General features: G+C 47.3%; 9 protein-coding genes across 9 annotated transcripts; 3 read left to right on the plus strand and 6 right to left on the minus strand.

Moving 5' to 3' along the window:
- Nucleotides 1-1,068: 1,068 nt before the first annotated feature.
- On the minus strand, nucleotides 1,069-1,577 carry LbH12 (type 1 hydrophobin; the record flags this gene model as incomplete). Its single annotated transcript, XM_001889928.1, has 4 exons — nucleotides 1,069-1,109; nucleotides 1,162-1,199; nucleotides 1,258-1,399; nucleotides 1,469-1,577. 4 exons carry the CDS (start codon nucleotides 1,575-1,577, stop codon nucleotides 1,069-1,071), a joined length of 330 nt encoding a protein of 109 aa, XP_001889963.1.
- A 2,168-nt stretch (nucleotides 1,578-3,745) lies between these two features.
- On the minus strand, nucleotides 3,746-5,288 carry LACBIDRAFT_335057 (uncharacterized protein; the record flags this gene model as incomplete). The annotated part of the gene is made up of 7 exons (XM_001889929.1): nucleotides 3,746-3,785; nucleotides 3,819-3,838; nucleotides 3,949-4,041; nucleotides 4,118-4,135; nucleotides 4,186-4,502; nucleotides 4,619-4,829; nucleotides 5,046-5,288. The coding sequence occupies 7 exons, from the start codon at nucleotides 5,286-5,288 to the stop codon at nucleotides 3,746-3,748; spliced, it is 942 nt and encodes a 313-aa protein (XP_001889964.1).
- Nucleotides 5,289-6,242: 954 nt separating this feature from the next.
- Nucleotides 6,243-6,748, minus strand: LbH13 (hydrophobin; the record flags this gene model as incomplete). The annotated part of the gene is made up of 4 exons (XM_001889930.1): nucleotides 6,243-6,283; nucleotides 6,337-6,374; nucleotides 6,434-6,575; nucleotides 6,640-6,748. 4 exons carry the CDS (start codon nucleotides 6,746-6,748, stop codon nucleotides 6,243-6,245), a joined length of 330 nt encoding a protein of 109 aa, XP_001889965.1.
- A 2,325-nt stretch (nucleotides 6,749-9,073) lies between these two features.
- Nucleotides 9,074-9,314, plus strand: LACBIDRAFT_164620 (uncharacterized protein; the record flags this gene model as incomplete). Its single annotated transcript, XM_001889895.1, has 2 exons — nucleotides 9,074-9,179; nucleotides 9,223-9,314. Coding segments are annotated over 2 exons (198 nt in total), but the record flags the coding sequence as incomplete, so codon positions are not given.
- A 446-nt stretch (nucleotides 9,315-9,760) lies between these two features.
- On the plus strand, nucleotides 9,761-11,375 carry LACBIDRAFT_316593 (uncharacterized protein; the record flags this gene model as incomplete). The annotated part of the gene is made up of 11 exons (XM_001889896.1): nucleotides 9,761-9,884; nucleotides 9,935-9,944; nucleotides 10,005-10,157; nucleotides 10,219-10,361; nucleotides 10,420-10,551; nucleotides 10,608-10,706; nucleotides 10,767-10,805; nucleotides 10,857-10,900; nucleotides 10,952-10,978; nucleotides 11,027-11,067; nucleotides 11,195-11,375. 11 exons carry the CDS (start codon nucleotides 9,761-9,763, stop codon nucleotides 11,373-11,375), a joined length of 993 nt encoding a protein of 330 aa, XP_001889931.1.
- Nucleotides 11,376-11,765: 390 nt separating this feature from the next.
- LACBIDRAFT_295987 (uncharacterized protein) lies at nucleotides 11,766-13,646 on the minus strand (the record flags this gene model as incomplete). Its single annotated transcript, XM_001889931.1, has 5 exons — nucleotides 11,766-12,499; nucleotides 12,564-12,719; nucleotides 12,772-13,043; nucleotides 13,095-13,538; nucleotides 13,586-13,646. The coding sequence occupies 5 exons, from the start codon at nucleotides 13,644-13,646 to the stop codon at nucleotides 11,933-11,935; spliced, it is 1,500 nt and encodes a 499-aa protein (XP_001889966.1). The 3' UTR covers nucleotides 11,766-11,932.
- Nucleotides 13,647-14,735: 1,089 nt separating this feature from the next.
- Nucleotides 14,736-15,935, minus strand: LACBIDRAFT_192314 (uncharacterized protein). The gene is made up of 4 exons (XM_001889932.1): nucleotides 15,750-15,935; nucleotides 15,628-15,702; nucleotides 15,365-15,577; nucleotides 14,736-15,308 (listed from the first exon to the last, which is right to left on the minus strand). The coding sequence occupies exons 1-4, from the start codon at nucleotides 15,858-15,860 to the stop codon at nucleotides 15,084-15,086; spliced, it is 624 nt and encodes a 207-aa protein (XP_001889967.1). The 5' UTR covers nucleotides 15,861-15,935; the 3' UTR covers nucleotides 14,736-15,083.
- A 2,194-nt stretch (nucleotides 15,936-18,129) lies between these two features.
- Nucleotides 18,130-20,256, minus strand: LACBIDRAFT_256254 (aldehyde dehydrogenase; the record flags this gene model as incomplete). The annotated part of the gene is made up of 13 exons (XM_001889933.1): nucleotides 18,130-18,178; nucleotides 18,230-18,324; nucleotides 18,376-18,678; nucleotides 18,725-18,899; nucleotides 18,944-19,154; nucleotides 19,203-19,359; nucleotides 19,413-19,493; nucleotides 19,551-19,654; nucleotides 19,704-19,827; nucleotides 19,885-19,961; nucleotides 20,017-20,030; nucleotides 20,081-20,131; nucleotides 20,189-20,256. 13 exons carry the CDS (start codon nucleotides 20,254-20,256, stop codon nucleotides 18,130-18,132), a joined length of 1,509 nt encoding a protein of 502 aa, XP_001889968.1.
- Nucleotides 20,257-23,365: 3,109 nt separating this feature from the next.
- LACBIDRAFT_335063 (uncharacterized protein) lies at nucleotides 23,366-23,986 on the plus strand (the record flags this gene model as incomplete). Its single annotated transcript, XM_001889897.1, has 4 exons — nucleotides 23,366-23,497; nucleotides 23,552-23,745; nucleotides 23,804-23,867; nucleotides 23,918-23,986. The coding sequence occupies 4 exons, from the start codon at nucleotides 23,366-23,368 to the stop codon at nucleotides 23,984-23,986; spliced, it is 459 nt and encodes a 152-aa protein (XP_001889932.1).
- Between the last annotated feature and the right edge of the window lie 183 nt (nucleotides 23,987-24,169).

Raw genomic sequence — 24,169 nt, forward strand, 5'->3', positions numbered from 1 at the left:
GAGCATGAGCTGAGATATAAGGGAGATAAGATGGTCACATTGTTGTTTTGCCAAGTTTGCCCATCAAAGCAAGTCTATCTAATTGACGACCATTTCTCTCCACAGTGCTAGCCTCTATTGACACAAATATTTTTGAAAGTTTACAGTGGAGGTATTGGTAACTCGCACACAAAATTTTAAATCAGATACAGAGAATATGAGGTGTCTAAGAATATTTTACGGTTGGCTTATGGGTGTTGACCAATTCAGGGCAAATGGGTCAAGGCATTTTAACACTACCCAAAAGCATCCCTCCAGAATAAAACTTACAGATACAATATATATATATTTCCTCCTACTCACTCGCAAAATTTTATGTGCTCCCAATGAGAGGGAGGCGTGCAATCTGCAATTTAAGCTAAAGTGACCCGGTAATGGTCACATGACAGTAATGCAACTAACTACCAACGGTCCAGGTAAATGTTGCTTTGAAAACAGGTGCAATGACCGCATTCCAAAGCTTAATAGTGGTTTACGAGTCTCGCAAGAATCATCCAGTCGCAAGTAATTCAATGTGAATCTGGAAAGCTTCCTGATCAATTTACGTGTGACTAACATACTTACATCCCCCACATTTCTACACAAGTTCCCTCCCGCATTTTCATTTACAAGTCGGGTATGGTGTAACATCCAACATTGCCGTCTCTCATGAATTTATCTATGTGCAGTAGAGTGATATGTCATTGCCGTAGCTCATCAAATGGGCGGGCAGAACTTTCCAACAACTTTTCAGCGCATTTTCTGAAGTTGATTGATTAATCGCTTGATGTTCTTCTCGCTCCCAGCCACTACCGTTTATCACCGCACCTGTGCCGATGTCTTCAAAGCCCTGGCGAGAAATTTCTGACACAAGATTTGTATACTTATTTTTGCTTGGTCAAGGCGGCGGTAGTGCGATTGCACTCTGTGATTTTACTGAATAGTCCATGTTCAATGCTCAAGTAAACAGATGGCCTGACTAGGTAGAGCAAGTGTGCAACAACGAGTAGGAATATTCAATAGACAAGAAATAGTCCAAAAGTAGGGCATTTAGAGGCTGATGGGGGTGCAGCCGACGTTGATGAGGCCATCTGGAAATTACTTCAGTCAGTAGTAGAAATCAAGAGAAAACGGACTACGCACTGAACGTGTTGCCACTGCAGCAGACGGGTTGCTGAGTGCTGATGTATGCAATCGCTTGAGAAGGGTGCGGGAAAAAAAATGGGAAAAATAACTCACCAGCTGGCACCTTGACCGAGGCCTATGACGCTTATAGGAGTGCAGCTAAGGCCGATCTGGCCAGTGAGCTGGCCGAGATTGAGGTTCAGAAGGGCGCCCAAGAGGTTGGCTTCTCCTGACGTAGAAGAGAACGTCTGGTTGCCTAAATGAGAGGCAAAAAGATAGAGTCGTCAGAACGATAGGGTGGAGGAACACGATCGGAAAGTCTAACAGCACTGAAGGGAACCAGTGTTGCAAGAGTTAGAAACCCCGTCGGGGACGGGAGTGGCGGCGACAAAAGTAGCGAGGGTAGCAGCGACGAAGAGGACTTTGGAAAACATTTTTGAAGGAATGGTGAGGGTTTGGGGTGATCTGGAAAGTGCGAGAACGAGTGAAGGTAGCAAAGTCGGGTGTTCGACTGAAGAACCAAGGAATGTTGCTCCTGCTTTTATAGATTTTTGCTACGCCTTGGCGGGCCGTTCGCTTCCTTCTCTCTCCCATCATCTTGAAACGCCCCAAATTGTTTGACGAAAAAAAATTTGGTGTCCCTCCACTTCGCTTCCAAGTTCCCGTTGTAACTCCTTTGACAAAAGGGCAAGTCCTGACGCTTAACGCCCAAAACGGCGATTGAATTTCCTTTCCAAGAAATATGTCGACTGATCAATCATGTCAATGGCGGCAGCCCTGTTGCTGAACCCTTTAAATTCGAAGAATCCTGCCGTCAACCCTTGAGTTGTATATTAAAAGCGGGGACTTTGAGCCGACAAATTACCAGGCCTATTTTGAGACGCGGGGAGAGAAGGGGGACGAAAGATTTTTTTATAGCCTCGGCAGAATGCGATGCTCGTCAATTTGAATTTGAATGGAGGAATTGTCCAGGGATCCCAAAACTTCGAAAAATTTGCGTTCCAAAAGATCCGAGACGGTAAAACTTGGTAGACCATTTTATCCTTGAGTTGTCCTGATCAACCATTGCGGTCAGCGCAAGAATCAGTAACATGACGAAAATACTTGTGCCGTCCTTGTAAGGCCACTGCAGCTTGACCGTAGCACTGACACTGTCCTCACAGATGATCCAGTATTGACGTCCTAATGAAATGTGAATCGCAGCCCACGCGTATTATTGTCTTTGGCTAGCATGCTTGCAATTGACGATAGCAGTGACAACGATGACAAAACGATGATGGTGGTCCGTGCAAACAAGCTTTGTTGTACTCATCATTTACAGCTTCATTACTCCAGATTCATAGACGATTGATCAAAGTACCTATGTCGACACTCGTCATTTCCAGAAAGTCATTGACCTATTACAATACCTCCGGTCAATTACAACTGCACATGTCGCCAGTGGCGTTTATTACCTTTTAACCAACAAACATTTACGAGTCGGGTATGGTGTAACGGATCTATCTAATCAGAAACCCCCTTTCCGCTAGAAACCCAGGGGTCTCTCGTCGTTGGTTTGAAATCCCCCCTCCATCCACTATGAAATGTTGTTTGGACATGTTGCTAGAAACCCACGTCGGAGATTGTTTGAGTACCTGCCAAGCACCTGCCGTCTGCTCAGCAAGTCCATTGCCTCAGGCTCGTATCCTTCGCCACCATCGTTTTGGCCTCAGTTCCACCTTCGAATGTGTACGCAATGACTGTCTGCCTACTATTATCATGCCCACCACTTGGGTCCTCTCCACTGACAACCTCGTGTGGCCTCGTGGAGGACGCAAGCCATCATTTGTACACATCGGAATCATGGGGTGGCGGAAGGTCGCCCTCGAGGTGGAGGAGCTGGTATTCCCGTACGAAATGCACGTAAAAGAAAGTGTGGGGTATGTTGCCAGGAACTTGGAAGGCCACACATGTTCAACCTCAGACAGTCCCTTGCCCTTAGCATTCTTGAGTAGTCCAGCACATCCAGAATTACCCTTCAATATCTTAGATACTATTGGTGAATAACACACGCTCTCAGCTTGAGCACCGGGTTACTACGGACAAATTAAAATGCTATATACACAAAACCATGTTCATTTCGGCAGTGAGTGAGCCGCAGCCAGGGGACGTCGGACATCAAATATCTTTGATCGTCGGCTATTGACAACACCCCAGGTTTCTGCCCAACCAATTTAGAAACCATGGGGTTTCACGTAGAAAGGGGGGTTTCCGGATAGTTTTATCCTGGTGTAACGGTTAACATAACATCCCTCCTCCTACAAGTCGGGTATGGTGTAACGGTTAACATTGCCGCCTCTCACAAGCAATGTATCTAGAAACTCTCGCGGCAGCTCGGGGTTCGATTCCCCGTACCCGAATTTTCACCTTCCCGGTGCCCAAATTTTCACCTCGCTGTATGAACTTTTTTATTTGATACAACTGCCAAAAGTGTCCAATGTTTATTTGAAAACAGCAGTGTAAAGAGTTGCTCAAAAAGAGTGGTTACCGGTAGGCTAGCTATAGCACCCAGTCACAAATAATTTCAACGTGCGGCCTCGATTGACGGACATCGAAATGAAAATTACAGATAAAGAGAGGGCATATACAACGAAGGACCACAGCTACAAAGTACAGATGAAAGAACATTGACTTACGACGTGGGTATAGGCGACCACTACGCTGCACCATAGCAATCGCAAGATGTCAAGAAAATAGAACGTAATCCCTTCAACAGGAGAAAAAGGAACTTGATTATTGAAAGTCAATGAGAAGATACGCGCTTACGGCGTGGTCGACTGAGGTGATATGGTATGTTGCTTTGTAGCGCTCGCCCGACCTCGGGACATCGGATACGAAGTTAAGAAATCCAAGGAAAATCTGTGACAAGTTCAGTTAATGCCGGAATTGGGGAATAAAGCTGCGCGCAGACGCGATACCTATCCTCCGGACTTACCTCCTTAGTTAGGGCATGCTGTACCATGTGTCAAAAACACCACGGCTTGTAGGCCACAGTCATGAAACCCCCTCGGAAGAGCGGCGTAGACACAAGGAAGTAGAAGATTTCTCTAACAGCAATGTCTCGACCTGAAAGAGCCGTAGCAGGAAGACGAAAGACGAGGACATATTTGCGCTGTAGTTCTTAGCGAAACTAGAGGATAGAGGGAGAGAAGAGGAAGGCAGTTGAATGATAAAGAGGAGCAGAATTGCGGAAGAGTTGGAGTCCGGTCCTTGATGCATGATGCCCTCCCAAGTCGCAAAGTGGGCGCAAAAGACTTTCTTCGTCGGACCTACGCTAAACGGCCTCAGTATAGGGAGCAGCGGAGATTCAATGGAAGGGCCTGCAAAGCATGGACAACGGGTCGCCACAGTCCAGCATATATGTAACAAACAAGGTTATCCCAGCTGAGAGGTGGTAACATGATTATCCGATCCAACTCAATAGGTTCAAACTCACCAGCTCCCCCATACTCGAAAGTCTCCCGCGCCCTTTTATTTTCCTCAAGTCCTGCGGGTTGATGAAGCAGAAAATGTAGAATATCGAAGACCGAGCGCAGACCTAGCGGAATACCAATTTGGCGACACGAGTATGCAAAGGACCTTCGCATCATACAAGTCGACAGCTGAAAAGCGAATTCCTCTTGAGACTGAAGTTGGCACGCATATAGCTACAGGAAGACCAAGTCAAAGCGCATATATCCCCAGCGTCCAATCGCTGATCAGGAAAGCTCATAGACAAAGTGCTTTACATGATAATTGATCAAGACGAGAAAGAGCGTCGCGTCCCGCCCTATTTGAAGCGTCGAATTCCTTTCAATTCAATGTAAGGGCTCATTAATCATTGATAATCTCGCGTACTGCGAACGGAATTTGGTTGAACTCACCAAGCCTGAGCTATATCTCCCGCATCGGCAAGTCCTTTGGTGGTGAGACGTGGTATCAACGTCGGCCACGATGACCCCGAAGAAAATCGAGGAAAGTTTGGCATGTATCGTCACCAGAAAATTCACGTAGGGAGGTTCATTGCATCTGGAGTTGCGATTTGACGTGGTCGCACGTTGTAAGCCTGAGCTAGCTTTAGCTCCCGCATTGGTAGGTCCCTCGGTGGTGAGAAGTGGTATCAACATTGGTCACGATGACCTCGAAGAGAATCAAGAAAAGTCTGGCGCTATCGTCACCAGAAAACCCACGCAGGAAGGTTCATTGCATCTAGAGTTGCGGTTTGACGTCGTTGTTGAAAACAAAAGGCGGTGTCGTTTTTATTGGCACTGCTTGGCATTGTTTGGCTGGCTTGATACTTCGAGCAGAAGGCGTAAAGCTGAGTTCAGCGGATAGATAATCCAAGGCTAGGGAATGAAGGTCGCTTTTCTTCAGTTTCGACTAGAGTCACCCTCTCTACCTCCCCATATTACCAGTTTTTTTTGAAGCGCATCTCTGGCCCTTATTTTGAACCTCCTGAAACTCACAAGAAACTCAAGTATTTGAGGATAAGTATATTCAGATACGGACACTGTACAAACACCCATATCAAATGTTCAAAGGTAGGCGGCAGGTGGGTACCATCAAAGTACCATGCGTCCCGATCATGGTTCGCGTTACTCGATGAAGCAACTCTACCCGTCCAAGTTCATCAACGACGGGTCACTCAGAGTGTACAGTCCTCCCAAAAAGCCGGCAACAAAAATAGAACAAAAATTACTTTTCGTGTTGTGGACTCCTTGGAATATCATTGCCGTAACTCATCAAACGGGTAGGCGGAACTTTCCAAGCGCATTTTCTGCAGTTGATTAATTAATTACTTTTTGTTCTTAGCCAGTACCGTTTATCACCGCTCCTCTGAAATGGTGCCGCTGCCCTGGCGAGAATTTCCTGACACAAGACCAACACAACATTTGTATACTTATTTTTGCCTGGTCAAGGCGACAGCATCATTGCGATTGCGCTCTCAGGTTTTCACTAGCTCTTGATTGATAGTCAATGTCCAACGCTCAAAATAAACTGGTAGGCTGATTAGCTAGGGAAAGTGTGCAACAACGGGTGAGGAGTAGTCCATAGACAGAAACTAGTTAACGATAGGGCGTTTAGAGGTTGATGGGGGAGCAGCCAACGTTGATGAGGCCATCTGGAAAGTACTCCAGTCAGAAGTAGAAATCATGGCGAAAGCCAAATACGAACTGTACGTGTTTCCGCTGCAGCAGACGGGTTGCTGAGTGCTGGTGAATGAAATCGCATAAGAAGGAGGCGAGAACAAAAAATGTGCAAGATTACTCACCAGCTGGCACCTTGACCGAGGCCTATGACGCTGATAGGAGTGCAGCTAAGGCCGATCTGGCCAGTGAGCTGGCTGAGATTGAGGTTCAGAAGGGCGGCCAAGAGGGTGGCCGTTCCCGACGTAGAAGAGAACGTCTGATTGCCTAAATGAGAAGTAAAGAGATATTCAAAAGGACGGGACGGAGAGACAGGATCAGGAAGACTAACAGCACTGAAGGGTGCCAGTGTTGCAAGAATTATCAACCCCGCCGGGGACGGGAGTGGCGGCGACAAAAGTGACGAGGGTGGCGGCGACGAGGAGGACTTTGGAGAACATTTTTGAATGATGCTGAGGGTTTGGGGTGTTTTGGAGAATGCGAGGAGAAGAAAAGTCGGGTGTTCGACTGAAGAACCAAGGACTGTCGCTCCTGCTTTTATAGATTTTTGCTACGCCTAGGCGGACCGTTCGCTTCCTTCTCTCTTACACCTTGAAACGCCCCAAATTGTTTGACGAAAAAAAAAATGGTGTCCCTCCACTTCGCTTCCAAGCTTCTGACTCCTTTGACAAAAGGGGAGGTCCCATGACATCGCTTGACGCCCAAAAAGGGCGATTGACTTTCCTTCCCAAGAAAAATGGCGGCAGCCGAACCCTTGAAATTCGAAGAATCACAAGGGAGCTGCCGTCGACCCTTGGGCAAAAAGCGGGGATGTTGAGCCGACAAATCACTGGGTCTATTTTGAGATGTGGGGAGAAAAATAGGACGAATGATGTATTATGGCGTCGGCAAAATGCGATGCTCGTCAGTTTGAATTTGAATGGAGGAAACGTACAGGGTTCCCAAAACTTCGAAAATTTTGCATCCCAAAAGATCCCAGACGGTAAAGCATTTTGTCCTTGAGTTTTTCTCATCAGCAATTGCGGTCACTGATATTAGTTAATAGTAACATGATTGAGAATACTTGTCGTTCTTGTGAGGCCACCTGTCCTCACAGATAATCCGGTATTGACTTCCTAATGGAATGCGAAATCAAGACCAGCGTATATAACAACCTTGTATTTCGTTTGAAAAGCATGCTTGCAGTTGACGATGACTGGTACCACCAGTAGTGAATATTTGAATGTTTGAACTAGTGACGACGATGATGGTGGTCCGTGCAAACAAACTTGGTTGTGTGGCTGTGCCGCCGTTCGATCCGCAACGTTGACCACAACCTTGCCACAACCATACCACAACAAAGGACATCAATCTTTGATCAATCTCTACAAACGAGAAATTTCTTAACAAGGCAACGATGGGCGATTCACGAAAAGGATTCCCTTGCGACCTAGAGCTTGTTTACCTTAAGAGTCGGTCGCAGCACAGGTCTAGTCGAGGAAGGACTCAGGCAATGCCTCAGGAAAGTACGAAAAAGGAAGCGGCTTCTGGTAAATTTTCCTCCAGGGCACTTATGAACGAACGTTCATAGTTGAATTCGAATGACTATTGGTCCGTTAATAACTTGAAATGCAAATGGTGAGTCGGTCCTCACTTTCGACTTCAACCCAGGGGCACCCATGCCGCTGCTGTTGATATTATTGACACCCGACAGCATGCAGGAAGGGGTGCGCAAAATCTGACATCCTAAGAGACAAGGGTGTGCGTTGACTCCCACCTCATCCGAATTCCATTGCAAGAACGATCTCATTCTCAAAACTCAAGCCAAATCTGTTTTCTCTGGCTAAAGTGTTCCAATCGACAGGACTCAAGCTCGTGAGGCGCGAAGCAATGGTTTTTTATTCAAATTTCTACCATAATCTTCCTTATTCTGGGACACCATGACCGCTGTCGTTGATTTAACCGTCTACGAGTACGTCGAAATTTACTTGATTCTTGGCTCACTATAGAACCTGACTTGCTCATCGAGCCAGCAATGCCGTGACAATCATCCTGACATGAAGAGAAACGGCCAAAAACGTAAGTAATTACTTGCATATTGGATTAGATTGAACGTGAACATATGATATGCAACCTGCTTCGTTCCGCTCAAACATCACCCGACAGCCTCGGGGAACCGAACACCGCCAATCCCAAATTTATGTTGGATTCTTTCCCTCCCTGCGCCTTGAAAATTATCTGTGGTTGATCGGCGCAAAATCGCCGCGTTGTTTTCACAGGTTAGCTTTCCCTCGACTTCTTGAAGGGTCGCTGAACACAAGGCCTATCTCAGTATGTCAAGAAATATAAGTGACGTGTGGGATGCTGATACGCTATGGAAGACAGGCAATGTAGCCTTATGGAGGACACGTTTTATGCCTTTGAAGTGTGTGGATGCCTGATACTTTGCAAACTTGGCAGGCTTGTTGAAGCAGCACCATGTAGTCAAGTACATAATCTTGGCGCAGGACCACCATTGCTCAAATCGGAGTCGACGGGAAATATCAAGTCCAGGACATCCCAGATGATCATGTCTAGCCAAGGTCTGAAATACTTGCGCCATAGTTTCGACTCGGATGTGTCGGTTCCGGTTCGGGCAGTCGTCAAATAAACCCTCAGCGATCTCATCTCTTCTCAATATACGGGGAGCGAAATTATTCTCCCATTTTCAATTGTTCCAGAAGTCCGAGATGGTTTCTCAAGACGTTGCAAAAAAAAATCAGCATACGCTCTCTTTTATTGTCAAAATGTTCTTCAAAGTTCTCTTCGTCGCCGCCGTCCTAATTACCCTAGTCGCCGCCTCCCCCACCCCCGGAATCGCAAACTCTCGCAACCCTGGCTCTCTTCACCGGCGTCAGCCTTTCTCTGCGTTGATCCAATGATCTCCCATATTTAGGCAAACAGACGTTCTACTCCAAGTCGGGCCAGGACAACCTCATGGCTTCTCTCCTCAACATCGACCTTAGCCAGATTACTGGTCGTGTGGGTAGGTTACAGGTAGGCTTGCACCCGATGATACGTGATCTGGTTGGGGTCGGCGCATCATCCACATCGTCTTTCAAGCACGCTAAGCATTGGTTGCTTTTCCGTTGACAGCGAACAATACTTATCTACCACTGTTCAGCCTGAGGCCCTGAGGACAAATAACCACGTGGAAAAGAGGTTTTAGGCTTGGCAGGCACTGCTCAATTTTGTTGCTCTATGTACCCACAACAAATAATGGTAAGTTCAATCTGATGCTGAGGACAAACCGCGCAATTTTCGCAGAGGTCATTTGAGGTCATTCAACCCAACTTTTCGGTGGACAATGTAGTGAGCGGTTCAGGGCCTCAGGGCCAGACTCCTCCTTGCCACGCGGCGTGACCACAAGGTAAAATAACATGCTGGACTTCTTCATTTTCATGCAATTTCTTTCTCATTTATAACCCCAGGACATGCTTCTGAGCGATCCTGGTGCTTTCGTTGGAGTTTACATCGCCAGCTTTGCCCCTCATGGCTACCGACCTCCAGGGCTTCGCTCAACTCGTTCAGTCCCTGGAATCCATGAGAATCGTCACGGTGCGTTTTACGACCTCATCTTTGGCAATAGCTCACTCACGAATCTGTAGTACTGCGACGGTAAGCAGATTCTTCTACCATACCATACGAAACGGCTACTCAAGCCACAACTTCACATAGTCGGGAGTGTGACCATGTTCTTGTACGACTACATGATCACCTTTGGAATGGAAGTAGATTTGGTATGGTCATCGCGGTGGGGGTTTATGAAGATGGCGTACCTGTCGCAAAGGTACATGCCTTTCATAGATACTGTATGGTTGTGTCTTCATCGTACGTGAACTCGTTCAATCTCGGACGTCGCTATTTGACTCATCACATCGCCGCCGCCTAGACCAGACGGGATCAAACTTGACTCCGAAAAATTGTCACCTGTTGTACCGTATCCGCAGTTGTACGCCAATCCAACATCTCCTAGTTACCACTTACCATGCTATCATCAAGGGATGATAATCCTTGGCTTTGCCAATTCAGAACGTGTGTCTCCATTAACAATAAGTAACAAGTCGTTCGGCTGACGGACGACATAATCCAGTCATCCTCACATTACGGGCGTGGGCCGTCTGGAATAGGAACAAATATCTGGCCATTTTTCTTCCGACTTTGTGCGGGACGGCAATCATAGCGAATTTAGTTGTTATGGGCATTTTTCTCAAAGACCTCAAGAGTAAGAACGGCAAGCTTCATCGTTCTAAATCAGTTACTGAAGTGATCTATGTCTAGTTGGTCCGCAGCCTTACCCAGACTTTTTGGGCTGTCTTGTTTCCGACTCCAATCACATCCTGTATATGTGTTGGGTAATCCTGACAAGCTACGAATTTGGTTTGTTGCCTTTGCTTGTATGTTAAAATTGAGCGACGCCTTCTAACTAAATTTCGCCAGTCATCCTCATTTTGATGATAATTCCTGGTATAGAAGCTTGTGTGTAGCGTTGCCCACTATCCATTCCCCTCTGACCTACGTATTAGACAGATTGGGCGGAGATAAGGCACTATATGAAGTTGTTTTTCGGGACGGTCAGTGCACCTATTGTCGCATCCTGAAATCTGCGTCTAATCTGACAGCAGGCATCTTGTCTTACATCTACCTTTTCGGTGAGACTCCAGAATTGCCACCACAACATCGCTCATATTTGATAGTAGCTTTGTCAACTCTCAACGTCGTCGTCGTATTCAAACTCCCCGTAGGTTTTCAAATCATTTCCTCTTGTATAGTCCTAAGAAATCGTACAGAATAGTTACCTAAATCTACTGGCATCGTGGGTTCGCTCCCGATTCCTTTTCTACCTCGCTGAAAGATGTATCATATAGACCAGAACGTGTTCTGCATTGTCTGCTGTCTAGCAGGGTGCTCCTACATATCCGAGCGCAGATGACCGTGAGGCAATCTGCGTGGTCCGACGGATTTACCGACATCGAATTCAATGACGAAACCAACGAACCAATAGGATTTCGACTTCATCCGACCAACAGCGGACTTTCGCCGCGATGAACTTGAAAATCTCGGGGTAAAGCATACCATGATACTTAAAAATTCTTGTCCCTTGCAATCCTCTTTGAAACGGTCGATTGACGTTAAATTTTACTTTTAAGCTTGACCTGCCTTCCGTAGTATAATTTTTTGGTAGCCATAGATTTTAGACATCATTTAGCATCAGTACTTTAGTGTTTTCTACCGGAAAAAAGCAGCCAAAAAGTGAGACAAAGCGGAAAAGCTAAGGCAGTCACCCTCAGAAGCGAGCTTATTCATATTTGCTACTTTTCAGCTTTTTGGCTTGTCACAAGTCAAAAAGTAGGGAAAAGTGGACAAGTAAACTATGATCTTACGCTACATTTGAAAAAACAACTGATGAAAATTCGCGATCTATATCTCACTGAAGTCGCTGTATCGATAAATTAATGAATATACATAACAAAACAACGAGTGGAAAAGGAAGAGCCCAATTATGTACGGATAGTTATAATCGGGAAAGCGCTAAGAAGCTCGGAATGTCCTTTGACTGGTAAAATTACTCGTCAAATCTTAGGAAGACCAGTCGTCAAGGTACATTACGTTAGGAAAACGCAAATGTCATCAAGGAACGACCAAGCGGGAGCCCTTCCACCGTGGAAGGCGAGAACATCATTCCCCTTCGCCACTACATCAAATGAGTAGAAGGTCCAAGCACTATATCCTGGCGTGATCGTCGAAACAATATTTCCATTCCATAAAATCTGAACGAACGCAGCTGCTTCAAGCGTTCGGCCGCTATATACGCTGGCATGAAAGAAGGTGATCGTATAATGCTGTCCAGCGACGGTCTTCAATGGACTTGCAGGGGTAAGAGTCCCTGGCAACCCATCTTGGTCAAAGGCTGAGCCAAGGAGCGCGGAGCCATGACCGGCATGTGCGTACGGTGCGAAAAAGAAGATGGACGCGTCGAGATCGCCCGGATCTACGCTGATACCGATCCAGTTTGCATACGAACTGGTGAAGCAGAAGTCGCTACAGGCCGTGTAGCCTTCGAATCCTCCATCAAAGACAAAGTTTTTCCGTCTGTACCCGCGAGAGAAGGTAACCTGAAGATCTCCTTGGCCAGTGTTGACGGCGGTCGACCCATCGGCAACAAGGAAATACTATCAAAAGGCGGTTAGAAATAAGATAAGAATGGAGCCTTCTTCTTGAGTTTTGGACACGAACCATGCTGCAAGTGTATGTCGTTGGGATACCATTGACAAGAGCGCGCCAGATATTGAAGTATTGGCAAGCCCCACCATTTGGATCAGCGTTACGAGTGTTACAAAGCTGCGAACAAGCATTCACGTCATATTTTTCGAGGAACGCGAAACCCATATACTGATAACGAAGGCCGTTAGAATAATCATCACAGGAGAGAATCATCACTGACGCCAGGTGCGTTGTTTGCTCCGTTAGAAGGGCCGAAGACGAGTTCGTACCCATCGGGCGTAGGGGGATCGACAAGCGTCGTAGAAGCGTAGCCACTACTCTGCTGAATATACGTTAATCCCGCAGGTGAGGGCTCCGATTGTTGCCCTCCTGAATTGGTCTTCTCGGCCGCAGTATGAACATCGGCGTACAGCGCGCATTTCAAGTTCGATTTCTCATTAAAAACAAAGTCGAGCAACTCGTTGTTGAATTCATAATAAATGTTTGCAAAAACTGTTTCGTTCATCAGTCTGGCTAAAGATTCACCATTGCAAAGTTACGTACCACAGCCTTTCACACTACTGCAAAATTCAAGGCACCCGTCAACGTCGTATGTCGCATTAGAAAGGAGTTTATAAGTGAGATACGCAGTGCCTTGAATCGAAGCATCCCTGTCCCCCGAGTTCGTTCCCGTGCCAGAGAAAACGAGCTCATAACCGCTGGTAGTTCGCTTTGAAAACTCTCCTGACGTCGATCTCATGCTAATGCCACGTCTTGTCTCCCCCGACCCAGCTTCAGTGAGCCGACCGTCAACAGCGGTTACAACCGTTGCTGGAACAGGTTGGTTGGGGGGAGTGTCATCCGTCGGACCGCTCTTTTGGGAAACAACAGAAACGGTCGAAACAATGGCATCCGTATCAGTCGTTGTACCACTGAGATCGAGGGAATTGTCAACGGGATCTACTTGACCTTGCGACGCTGGAGGGATAACCGTAGTGGTGACAGCTGCTGAATCGTGCGTTCATATAAGCAAGGAGCAGATTTCACAAACATACCTCTGGGGGCCAGGAACGCTATCAATGCAACCAGCGCGGAGAGGCGAGTGGAAGCAACCATGGTATTAGGGAAGTCAGGTGCGTCAGGTAGAAGAGCGTCCTTTCCTTGCCCTTGTCGAGTTGGCTTTTATGTGCTTCGGCAGCTTCTGGTCCTTGTCCTTCCAGACCCTCGGATCAAGGTCGAGTGCGTTCCTGCCTTCCAAAGTACACAATGGCAGGTAGGTACGCGTCGGGTGATCGGGATTAGAAGGCGTTCAACCAAGGCGGTTCATCCCAGCATCGCAATACATTACCTGATATAAGACGAATGCCCACAGCGGAGGAGGGCTACCTAATCTTTATGTACCGAAAGGAGGTAGAGGTTGCGCGATTTCACACAGAATGGGATCCCTGGTTTGAATGAAGGTCGTAGGGAGGCCAATTTCGGAAGTGGCTCGAAATCGAGGCTTTCCCAAAAGGCGAAAAGTACTGCACATGTGTACGGAGCCTGATGCCGTCCCGCGAGCATTGCGTGCAACCAAAGTGGGCAGGTCTTTACCTAGAATGCTTTTGGTCGCAGGCGACGGATGGTTACTCTTGGGTGATCCAGCACTGATGGTGTTGATGAAGAAGGCTTTTGACAAGTTGAAGCAAAATTGAAGAGCAGCGTGTATATTCTCACGGTCTGCTCCCCTTCTCAGCCATCATCGATCATCATCAAAAGGCGATGTTCAACTTTACATTGGGTTTCGACGTTCGTCAGTTTCACTGACTACGTACATTTCTGAAAATTTCGAGTGTGTAATTCATACATTTCAAGGGTGGTTTCTATCCCACTGAGAGCAGTCTGGCGCGGAATTATCCCCTACTACTGTACAGAGGACTAGAAGGCTTAGAACACCAAGCTGCCCGCATAATAACCTGATCGTTTTTGCTTCAACCGATCACTGGCCAGGATCCGTCCACAAACCCGTCAGTCCACGCTCCGGATCCGCATCTAATGCGCCTCATCCTCGCCATAATTTACCCTCCGTGATGCCTTTTGAAACATGACAATTACCAGCTACATTTTTATCATTAAGGGTGGCAGGAGACAGGAGATGAGATCTGGCGTTAGATATTTTGCTGCTGCATCGCTGATAATTGGCTGATAAGATTGAAAGGCTTTCCAAAGAGTATATGAATATCAAATAAATATGATAAATCTACTCCAATTTTATTCTTAACGCCCCCAACGCACTAACCTCCGAGTCACAATCTAGCCCGAGGGTCAAAGATTGCGTCAAAAATGGTTGGGATTCCTGGGCACAGGACCTCGTCTTTAGCGACAAATGGTGATCTCGGAGAACGTATGTAACGATACCGACGCACAGCGATGAAGGCATGTCCAAGTCATAGTAGTAGGTCAGAGTTTTGTTGGAGTAAGGTATAAGATTTTAAGATTAGAATGTAATCCTACTTCTTTGGTGAAGCGAGATAGTTTGGTTGCATTGATAGCGGAGCAAAGCGAAAAGAGTGGTTAAAGGCCCTCGTAGGTGGATTCCAGGTGCTCCACTACGGTGGTCATTGTCGGTCGGCCCTCAGGGTAAAATGACCAACAAAGATCTAATATGGTCCCGATCCTTGGGTCAAAAGCATTAAGAAGGATATCAGCTGGTCCTGGTGGTTTTATTCTATTTTGCATATCCTTGATGACAAGGCCGTCGCGTGCACGGTGGGCGTAAGGGATACGACTTGTGAGGAGCTGACAATGCGCGGCGTTGAACGGAAAAAATGAAGAAAGTTTAGATAAGTTCTTACTTCAAAGGCGGTACAAGCAAATGACCAGACATCCGATGAAGGTGACATGGGCGCATCTTCATCTTCAAGAAATTCTGGGGCTTGCCACCGAAGGGGACCGACGTCCGGGTTTGACAAAGTGTACCCACTGGACCCCCCCAACTCGTCAATAACTTTAGATAAACCGAAATCGCAAAGCGCCGCTCGCCCTTCATCAGTGATAAGAACATTATTCTTCCGTGGCAATGAGCTAGAAGTTCAAAAGTATGAAGCAAAATACATACGCCTTTGAGATCACCGTGAACTATTGGTGGTTTATTCGTGTGAAGATACGCGAGGCCCCTTGCAACGTCCAGAATCTTCAAAGAGAGAATTATGAGCATAGATCGGGAGCAGAAGATTTTACAAGACGACGTACGAGTGCAACCCTGTCTGCTGCTGGGTTCTTCCTGCTCAGGTATTCAGCAGCACTCCCATTCTCATACCAACGCATCACCATCGCGGGCCTTCCACCCATATGATAAGACGTTCCGAAAAGTTTGACCACGTTAGGGTGCTCCAAGCGATGCCAGACATAAACTTCGCGATTTAAGCGCTATAAACGCGTCGGCTGTCAGGTAAACCCATGCTGCAAGTATGTTCGTTGGTTTTACCTTCCGGGCACGGGCGTCATCCCGATCTTTAATGGACAAAATACGGAGGACCTTGATAGCCACCTGAGGTTGTATGTCATGACGATCAAACGGATACACCAATGTCAAGGATGCGCACGAGGATCGTTTCGTCCCCCTCTTCCTCTCCTGAACCCGATCCATAACGCACACCCTTATAGATATCAGACAAGCCCCCATGAGCGACGGGACCAGAAGATGTAGTCTTGACGCGATTTGTCAAGTCTACCACTCCTGCTATCGGGGAGCTGAGCGACGCCGGCGTCAGCGGCGATTCAGATTGGGGCGTCGCAGAATCCGAATGTGATGGTGCTTTGAATGTCGGGATAGATACGTGCAGTCGTGGTAAAGATTCAGCCCGTAGCGGTAGAACAAAAGGTGCAAGAGGGCCGTGAGGGTAAGAACACGATTGCTCTTCCAACTCTCCAATTATTGTAAGCGACTGGCCGACATCTGTCATGGCTCTTGCTCTCCCCATCATATGTCCACCAGAAATCAGGAGAGTCGATTGAAGGTTTGTGCGGCTGGATACCCTCTTTGTCGTCTCAGCTGCCAGTGACATACCGCAGAGGGAGAGAGGGAGAGTTGTCAAGGTCACTGGGCGGTCAAGTGGTGGGAAAAGAAGGAGGGACTAACCCCCTTGAGCGACTGCGGGTTGTTCGCGCATCTACTTATCTGTTTCGTAAAATATGTTCCTCGCACCGCCTTTCGGACGTCTCCTAGCATTGACGCCCAAGAATGTCCCGCCTTACACGGCCTTCGCAAAGCAAGTCAATCAGCGGAAAATCACTGGAGAAACTGGTTCGACGACAATCCGCCTTGTCTTGAATTGAACTTTGTGACTCTCAGCGTAAGAAGGCATAAGAGCGATGATTGTTTGTCAATGAGATACCATTGGCAAGTCTTGGAAGAAAGGTGACCGCACTGTGCTGCCGGCATCGATCCGACGCCATATGGCCATCAGCAATTATTGACACATCTTCGCCACGGGCGTACCTTGCCCGATACGCGGAAGCCCACTTACGTACACCTCCTTGAGCTTTCGAGACTCGTTGAGGCTTCACCTCAGCAGGATGCAAATTGTCTGCAAAAATAACTCCAATTTATAGTAAGGCGCTTGGTGTGAGAGCCCGTCGTCCTATGTACGTGGAAGCCTGTGTCAAATTTAGTCACATTGAACAGGAATTGTTTACGCCCACCACATTAGGCGCTATAGAGCCCAGGTTGCTTGGGTCGTTAAGCAAGAAACGCGCCCAGATTCCATGTCGTCCAGACTCATCCTATGGTAAAAAGTGAATAAGTGAATACAATGGTGATACTTGGGTGATACAGTCCTTTGCATAAATCAAAACGTTTTCGAAAACGGTCACGTGACATGTGCCTGAGCCAAACAATGAGCTCGCCACTCCCCTCCAACTCCCCTCCTCGCATTCTTTGGACCTCCAAAATTTTATCCGCCATCCACCACCCAGCTCATAATGGCTTGTGACTTCAATTCGATAATTTTTGAGAATATCCTGGAGTGCTAGCAATATTTTGGCAACCACCTCTCAGACATCTGAGAGCTTTTGTTGCATTTCTTTTAAGTAAAGGGACAGACTCTCTTCAATTATATCTTTGATAAGTGAAAGGTATTCACTGGTGAGGGCAGAAGGCCGTCCTGCATGACGGGTAAATAAGCTTACTTGACCAAAATCCCTATAATTACAATATGATTGTGGATAACATTGCCAATAGAGCAGTTGGGGAGATTACATATCTCCCCCTAGTTTATATAGTACCATTGAATAATACACTCCTTGAGGTTGCCGGAGAGACAGGGAGGCACAGGAGAGGCATAGTCGAAGCTCAGAAATCAGCCCGAACCGCTTTGTTTGGCTCAGGCACATACCACGTGACTGGTTTTGGAAACGTTTTGATTTTCACAAAAATATGCAAAGGACTGTAAGACTTGAGCGGCAAATGAGACGATGCCTGGCCTAAGAAAAAAACAATAGAGGCGCCAGATAACGCCGCCACAAATGCAAAAATTCCTTCTTTCCTACTAGAAATACATTTCTCGTTAGATCAATAGGCGAACCGCTTCGCTGTAGATGCAAGGCCGCTGGAGTGATACTATAGCCTGACTCCAAGATTAACCTGAACAGCCTTTACTTGGGTGTACCTGATTCATACTCAGCATTGCACGCTCTCAAAGAGAGAAAAAGGAACCTACGTATCCAAAGCATACTCCCCCAGCTCACGCCCCATCCCCGACTGCTTGTAACCACCAAACGGAACTGACACATCGCTCATCTGCGCACAGTTGACCTAAAGCACTCGTTCAGACCACTACTACCAACGAAAAATGGCCCAACGTACCCAAACAGTGCCAGACTCAATAGCGTGTGCTACCCGAATCGCCCTGCTCCCATTCTCCGAGAACACATTGCTCGCCAGTCCATACGTGGTGTCATTCGCCAGCTCAATCACTTCTTCCTCCGTCTTGAACTTGATGATTGCCGCCACGGGCCCAAATATCTCCTCCCTGACAATCTTCATGCCCTGATGGCAGTCAGTGAAGATCGTCGGCTTGATGAAGAACCCTTCCTCTCCGTGACGCACGCCTCCGATGTGTACCTTTGCGCCTTCCTCTTTTCCGGATTCGATATACCCCATCACGCGCTGGAAACGTATTGAACGAGGATAGAGGAAACCAAACGAGACTTACGTCGAACTGGATTTGTGAAACCTGAGGTCCGTGTTGCGTGCTGGGTGTAAACGGGTCGCCAGTGGTATCACCCAGGTACTTGGTGATAGCGGTGAACCTTTTCAAAAATTCGTCGTAAATCCCCTCCTGGACGAAGATGCGCGAACCCGCAGTGCAACATTGGCCCATATTAAAACTGCGAGTTGTTAGCCCATAAATGTCAACGTTCACCACACTCACAAGATTCCATGGGAAGCCCACTTGACCGCCTGGTCAATGTCCGCGTCGTCAAAGATAATGGTAGGGCTCTTCCCGCCAAGTTCGAGCGTGACGACCTTGAGATTAGTTTCTGCAGAGGCTCTAAGGATTTTGCGGCCCGTCAAAGTGCTTCCCGTGAAGGCGACTTTTTCGATGAGCGGGTGCTCGCTGATGGCTTGCCCGACGGTATGACCTTTATATCCCTCAGTAAAAACCGTCAAGACATGACGTAAGAGCATACCGTAGCCGTTTACGATGTTAACGACACCAGGAGGGAAGCCGGCTTCGTTGATGAGACCCGCTAATTTGAGGGCAGTCAACGGGGTCATCTCGGAAGGTTTGAGAACGATAGTATTTCCTGTCGCGAGGGCGGGTCCGATTTTCCAAGAAACCATTCCCTATTTGCGAAGGCTAGCTTAGCAACTTGTGTCAAGAGGTGAATTAAAAGTACCATAGGGAAGTTCCATGGAACTATTTGGCCGACTACGCCGTAAGGCTCATGCCTGGTGTACGCGAACTTCTTGTCGTTTGTCTAGGTGCATGTAAGCCTTGCCTGGCGCAGACTGACGACATTTACGATTGAGCTCACCTCAATGGTCTTTCCCTGAATCTTGTCCGCCCAGCCAGCATAGTAACGGATGACGGCAATCGCACCAGCTACGTCTTGGCTCTTAGCTTTCTCGTAAACCTTGCCTGTAAAACACATAAATGACCGCGTTTCTCGAACGTGAACCCAACGAACCGGCATCTAACGCTTCCAATGCGGCGAACTCCGCAGCGTTCTTCTCAATGAGGTCGGCAAGCTTATTCAGCAACTTTCCTCGTACGACACCAGGAGTCTTCAAACCCCATAATGTTTTGTATGCCTACCGATAGGAGTCAGATGACAAGTGGATAGAAGCTTGAGGGCATGCTTGATAAACCTTCTTCGCGGCCGCAACTGCGATATCGACGTCCTTGGTGGAGCCAGCTGAGACTTTGGTAATGACCTTTCCGGTCGCTGAACAAGGAACATGCAGTCAGTAACGTCTCATAGGTGATAGCAGATGGTATACCCGGATTGACGACGCTGTAAAAGGATCACCATAGCTGTTCTTACACGACGTAAAAAGTACTCACTCGATAGTCCCTCCCTCAACCGGTTCTACCCATTTTCCGTCGATGAAAAGACTTTGCATAGCAACGTATTGGCATCCACAAACCAGGCAGTGTAAGAACGTGACTCACCCAGTGTTAATGGTAGCTGTACCCTTGTAAGCTGCGGTATCGAAAGTGTAGGAGAATGTTCCTGTCATTGTGGTGGAGATGGTGACGGCGCGTGGAGTCGCATACTTATATGTCTTGGGATTTGTAAACTCGTGATCTAATTCGAAGTTCAGCTGACAAATCATCTCCTCACGAAAAGTGATTTTGGCTGATTCTGATGATTGTCGCTAGTCGACAGGTATCATTGCATCATCGATACAAGCGCTTTTCAAATCCCACAACTAGTGGTGACCTTCACACAATGAGCAAAAGGCAAGGGTCATGCTATGTAACTGAGAATGACCAAAACAATGACTAACCATGCACATGAGTAACGAAGTTCAGACCTCTTGGTTCTTCCATCCAATTCTTGAAACAAATTTCGGGTGACACATGATACTACGCAGCATCCCCATTTGCCGATTTAGACGAAGAACTTTATCACTGAAGTCGATGAATGGCGCTGTCGCCTAGGTTGATGAGAGGGATGGATGACGAGGGATGACGTGAGTCCTCTCGTTCTTTTCAAGCACAAGTGAGAACTTACTGGTGGCATTCGCGCGCAGTTTTGGTGTCCTTACGCCTCTGGGTCTACCATTTCCTCCCAACCCCTCCCAGCGTTTCAAATCAAAAGCGTATACACGTGTTTGAGCGGCCATAGTGCGCGCTGTCAATCTTCGCTGCGAGGTTGAAAAGGTAGCTATCTAAGGAACGTCGGCGTTGACCAAACTTGAAGCCTTTTGCTTTCTTCTTTGTAACCGCACATTCCTGACTTTTATGTAAGTTGGTCTATGGTATTTGAGTATCTATAAACTCAATCAAGGCTCAACAGATCAACTTACTTGAATCGAAGATCCAATGTGCCTGTCCGTCGCCCAACTGATTCGAACTGAACCTCGAAGTTGCGACGAAAAACCTGCACAGCCACATGTCCTTTTGATGTGCGCTGTCATCACCATGATCTACGGTTCAACTTGAGGCGGCAATTGTCCTACAAACTGCTTCTCCCTCTACATTCTCCAGTTCTGGTCCGGCAAACTTTCTTGAATCCTTCCGGGCTTTTCGTGCACGACGACGATCATGATGGCCAAATTACTCGGCCACCAACCACTATGAGTGCGGAACTACTACACTGGCAGCTCGGGAATTGTGCCTAGTAAAATGGAGGAAGACGATTCAATATACAGGTTTTGAGGTGTGCAGTCGGTACGTATATGTGAAATCCACTGCCAGCTCAATGCGGAGCTCAATAGCTGGAAACTGGGCACGTTTCGGCCCATATATGCGCATTGAATTGGCTCTAAAGTTTTTTTGGTCTTTAAAGTCATCAAACCTCCTAATAATCGAACAAGACTTCACATATTGTTGATCATTCAAGGTTTGTGACCTCAAGCTACTCTCTCTCCAATATTGATCGTGATCCCGCAGCAAAAACGGCTAAGCCTTCGCTGATTTTTCGCTATCTAGCTTTCTCGACCTTGGAAAACGGGAAGCGGACAAATAGTCTTCAAGGGCAATTAGTGAGTTTGATTTCATCTAGTCGGAATTGGGATGCGACAAATAATGACATTCCAACTGAGTTACCTTGCCCTTCTCAAGCTAGAAAATGACAGGCGACACGCCGCCCCATTCTTCAGGCCCTTGTGCCAGCTGCACCTCCCCTTTCTTCAACACAGATGCCAACCCTCTTCTGATCTCAGCCCGCCCACAACGATGACGCAAGTCAAACTCATGCCGAAATAAAGCTTTCCTGCCGTCGTTTCCCTTGATTAGCGCTTTTTTCGACGTTAACGATGGCCCCGCCATAGTCATCTCGATCGACAGTTCGCGTTAAGCGCGAGCACTGGGCTTTGGCGTGGACCCATCTGCTGTTAAATCCCCTTTCCGTCAGTCCTGGATAGGAAAATGTGTCGAGCACCCCGAAAACACCCAATGCCCCATTACCCACTGCAGGGGCTCCCGATACAGTGTCAATGTGCTCATGCGAATGGCGATCACATTTGCTACTGATGGACATTTGAAGACCAACCTCCGACTTTGTCTCCTCTTCTCAGCACTTCTTTGGTCCCGCATTGTATTCATTCCATCTCAGGCTACTTACTATCCCCAGTTTCAAGTGTTAACCATTTCTGTGCGACCTGGACACATGACGGTGGATCATGCCTTTTTAAGTGTCCAAGAGGTGATCGACCGGCTCCGAGTCGTTGTTTTTCATTTCCTAAAGAATTTCTGATCTGAAGTTTTCGTGCGTCCGCCGTCTACAGGGGCGGTTTTCAGCAAAACTACAGCTACGCCCCTTTGCTTAACGGTTTCGTCCCGCTTGGGACCGTTTTCCACCTGGGACTTGAACTTTGTATTTCGACAGCGCTGGGTGCTGGGTGGTCAGTTGTATCTGGTTCGAGGGGCAATCTCATTCTTATTTTTCTGGGAGCCCAGTAACATCAAAAGATACGAATGGTGAAAGGGTACTGATGCCAGATCATCCGACATTTTATCGCATCTTGGCTAGGGTAAGTCTATGGGGAATCCCCTGTTCCTTCAAGAAAAAGGCTTTTGTGAATGAGTTCCATTCCACAGTTGACAGAGCGAGGACAGATACGCCTAAATGGAAGATTAGAAAGATAAAGCAGCCGGAGGATTTAGCTAAAAATAAAGATTGTAATGACAGCAAGAACGAAAGAATACGGATCACTTGACTTGAATGTCGTACATATGACGCTCGAATGAGTCTGACAGGAACTTCGAATGCCACTTGAGTGAGGCAAGTGGCGTGTTAATTAGAGCCACTTCGTCCAGGTCTAGATCTTTACTACCAAATGGAAGATTGTGATTTTATCTTCAACCTCGATGCAAGACGATGCCAAATTTCCGGTGTCTACTTTCTTTTTTTGCTACAAGTTTATCCTGTCGTCGTGTAGCCTCATATCAAGAAGCTTAAGCATGTTTGTTGTGATGAGAGTAACGCAATTGATCCGTGCCCAATCCGTGCCAGCCAATTGCAATGTTCGCACCCCAGATCCACTACGAAGAAATCGGTGCTCCGCATTCCTCACCTGCCGATCGTCCTCATATAGCCTATATTTCCCATGTAATGCATATATAGAGGGGCATGTTTTCAACCATTTCTTCATTCTGCCCAGCCAGTGCCTTTCGATCACAATGACTATTCTTCCTAACGGCGTCTACCGTATCACCCAGTGGGGTTCTCATGGCCAGACTCAGGTTTTAACCCTCCACGATGGACAGGTTACCGTCTTTCCTGCAGGTGGAGCGCCTGAAAAAGACCAAGAAGTAAAACACTGTTTTCTGATGAGGTATTGGTTTGTCTCTTACCAGTGATTATAGTGGCGACTCGAAAACCTACCCAATGGCAAGGTCGCCATCCAGATCCCCACAAATATCTTTCCTTCGCGTTCCCTTTCTTATGAAGGGGAAGCGGAGGAGGGCAAGAGGATTATACCTGGACCTCTTACCGACTTCCCGACTCGTGAATCGCACGTTGAAATTGCGCTACAGAAGCCCTTGCCTGTCCCTTACTTGTCAGTCCGCAACCACCGTGATTCACGCTGCTTGTTTAGCTGACACTCCAACTAACAGTATTCGCGTTCCTGATAAAGGTCTCCTTGCCGCAGTTTCGCCCATCCTTATTTTCCCGCCCCAGGTGCGTTACTCCAGATCATCTCGAATTACATTGGTCTGATTCGGTTTCAGCTTGCACTCTTCCCAGACAGCAACAATTTAGACCAAGCATGGGCCTTTGATCTCGTCAACCGAGATTAGAGTGGTCGTTCGAACCTGCAAAGGAACGCGTCCCGGCACGTAGGGGCACAGGAAAATCTGCGTGCCATCTGCGTGCCATCTGCGGACACCTGCGTACACCTGCGGACACAGGTTGCGTGCCAGTTGCGAACCGAAAATATATATCTGCGGTCACTTGCGTGCATACCAATCCAGTTGCGTGCC

Source organism: Laccaria bicolor, genomic scaffold (assembly GCF_000143565.1).
Source record: "Laccaria bicolor S238N-H82 LACBIscaffold_75 genomic scaffold, whole genome shotgun sequence".
NCBI classification, from domain to species: Eukaryota; Fungi; Basidiomycota; class Agaricomycetes; order Agaricales; family Hydnangiaceae; genus Laccaria; species Laccaria bicolor.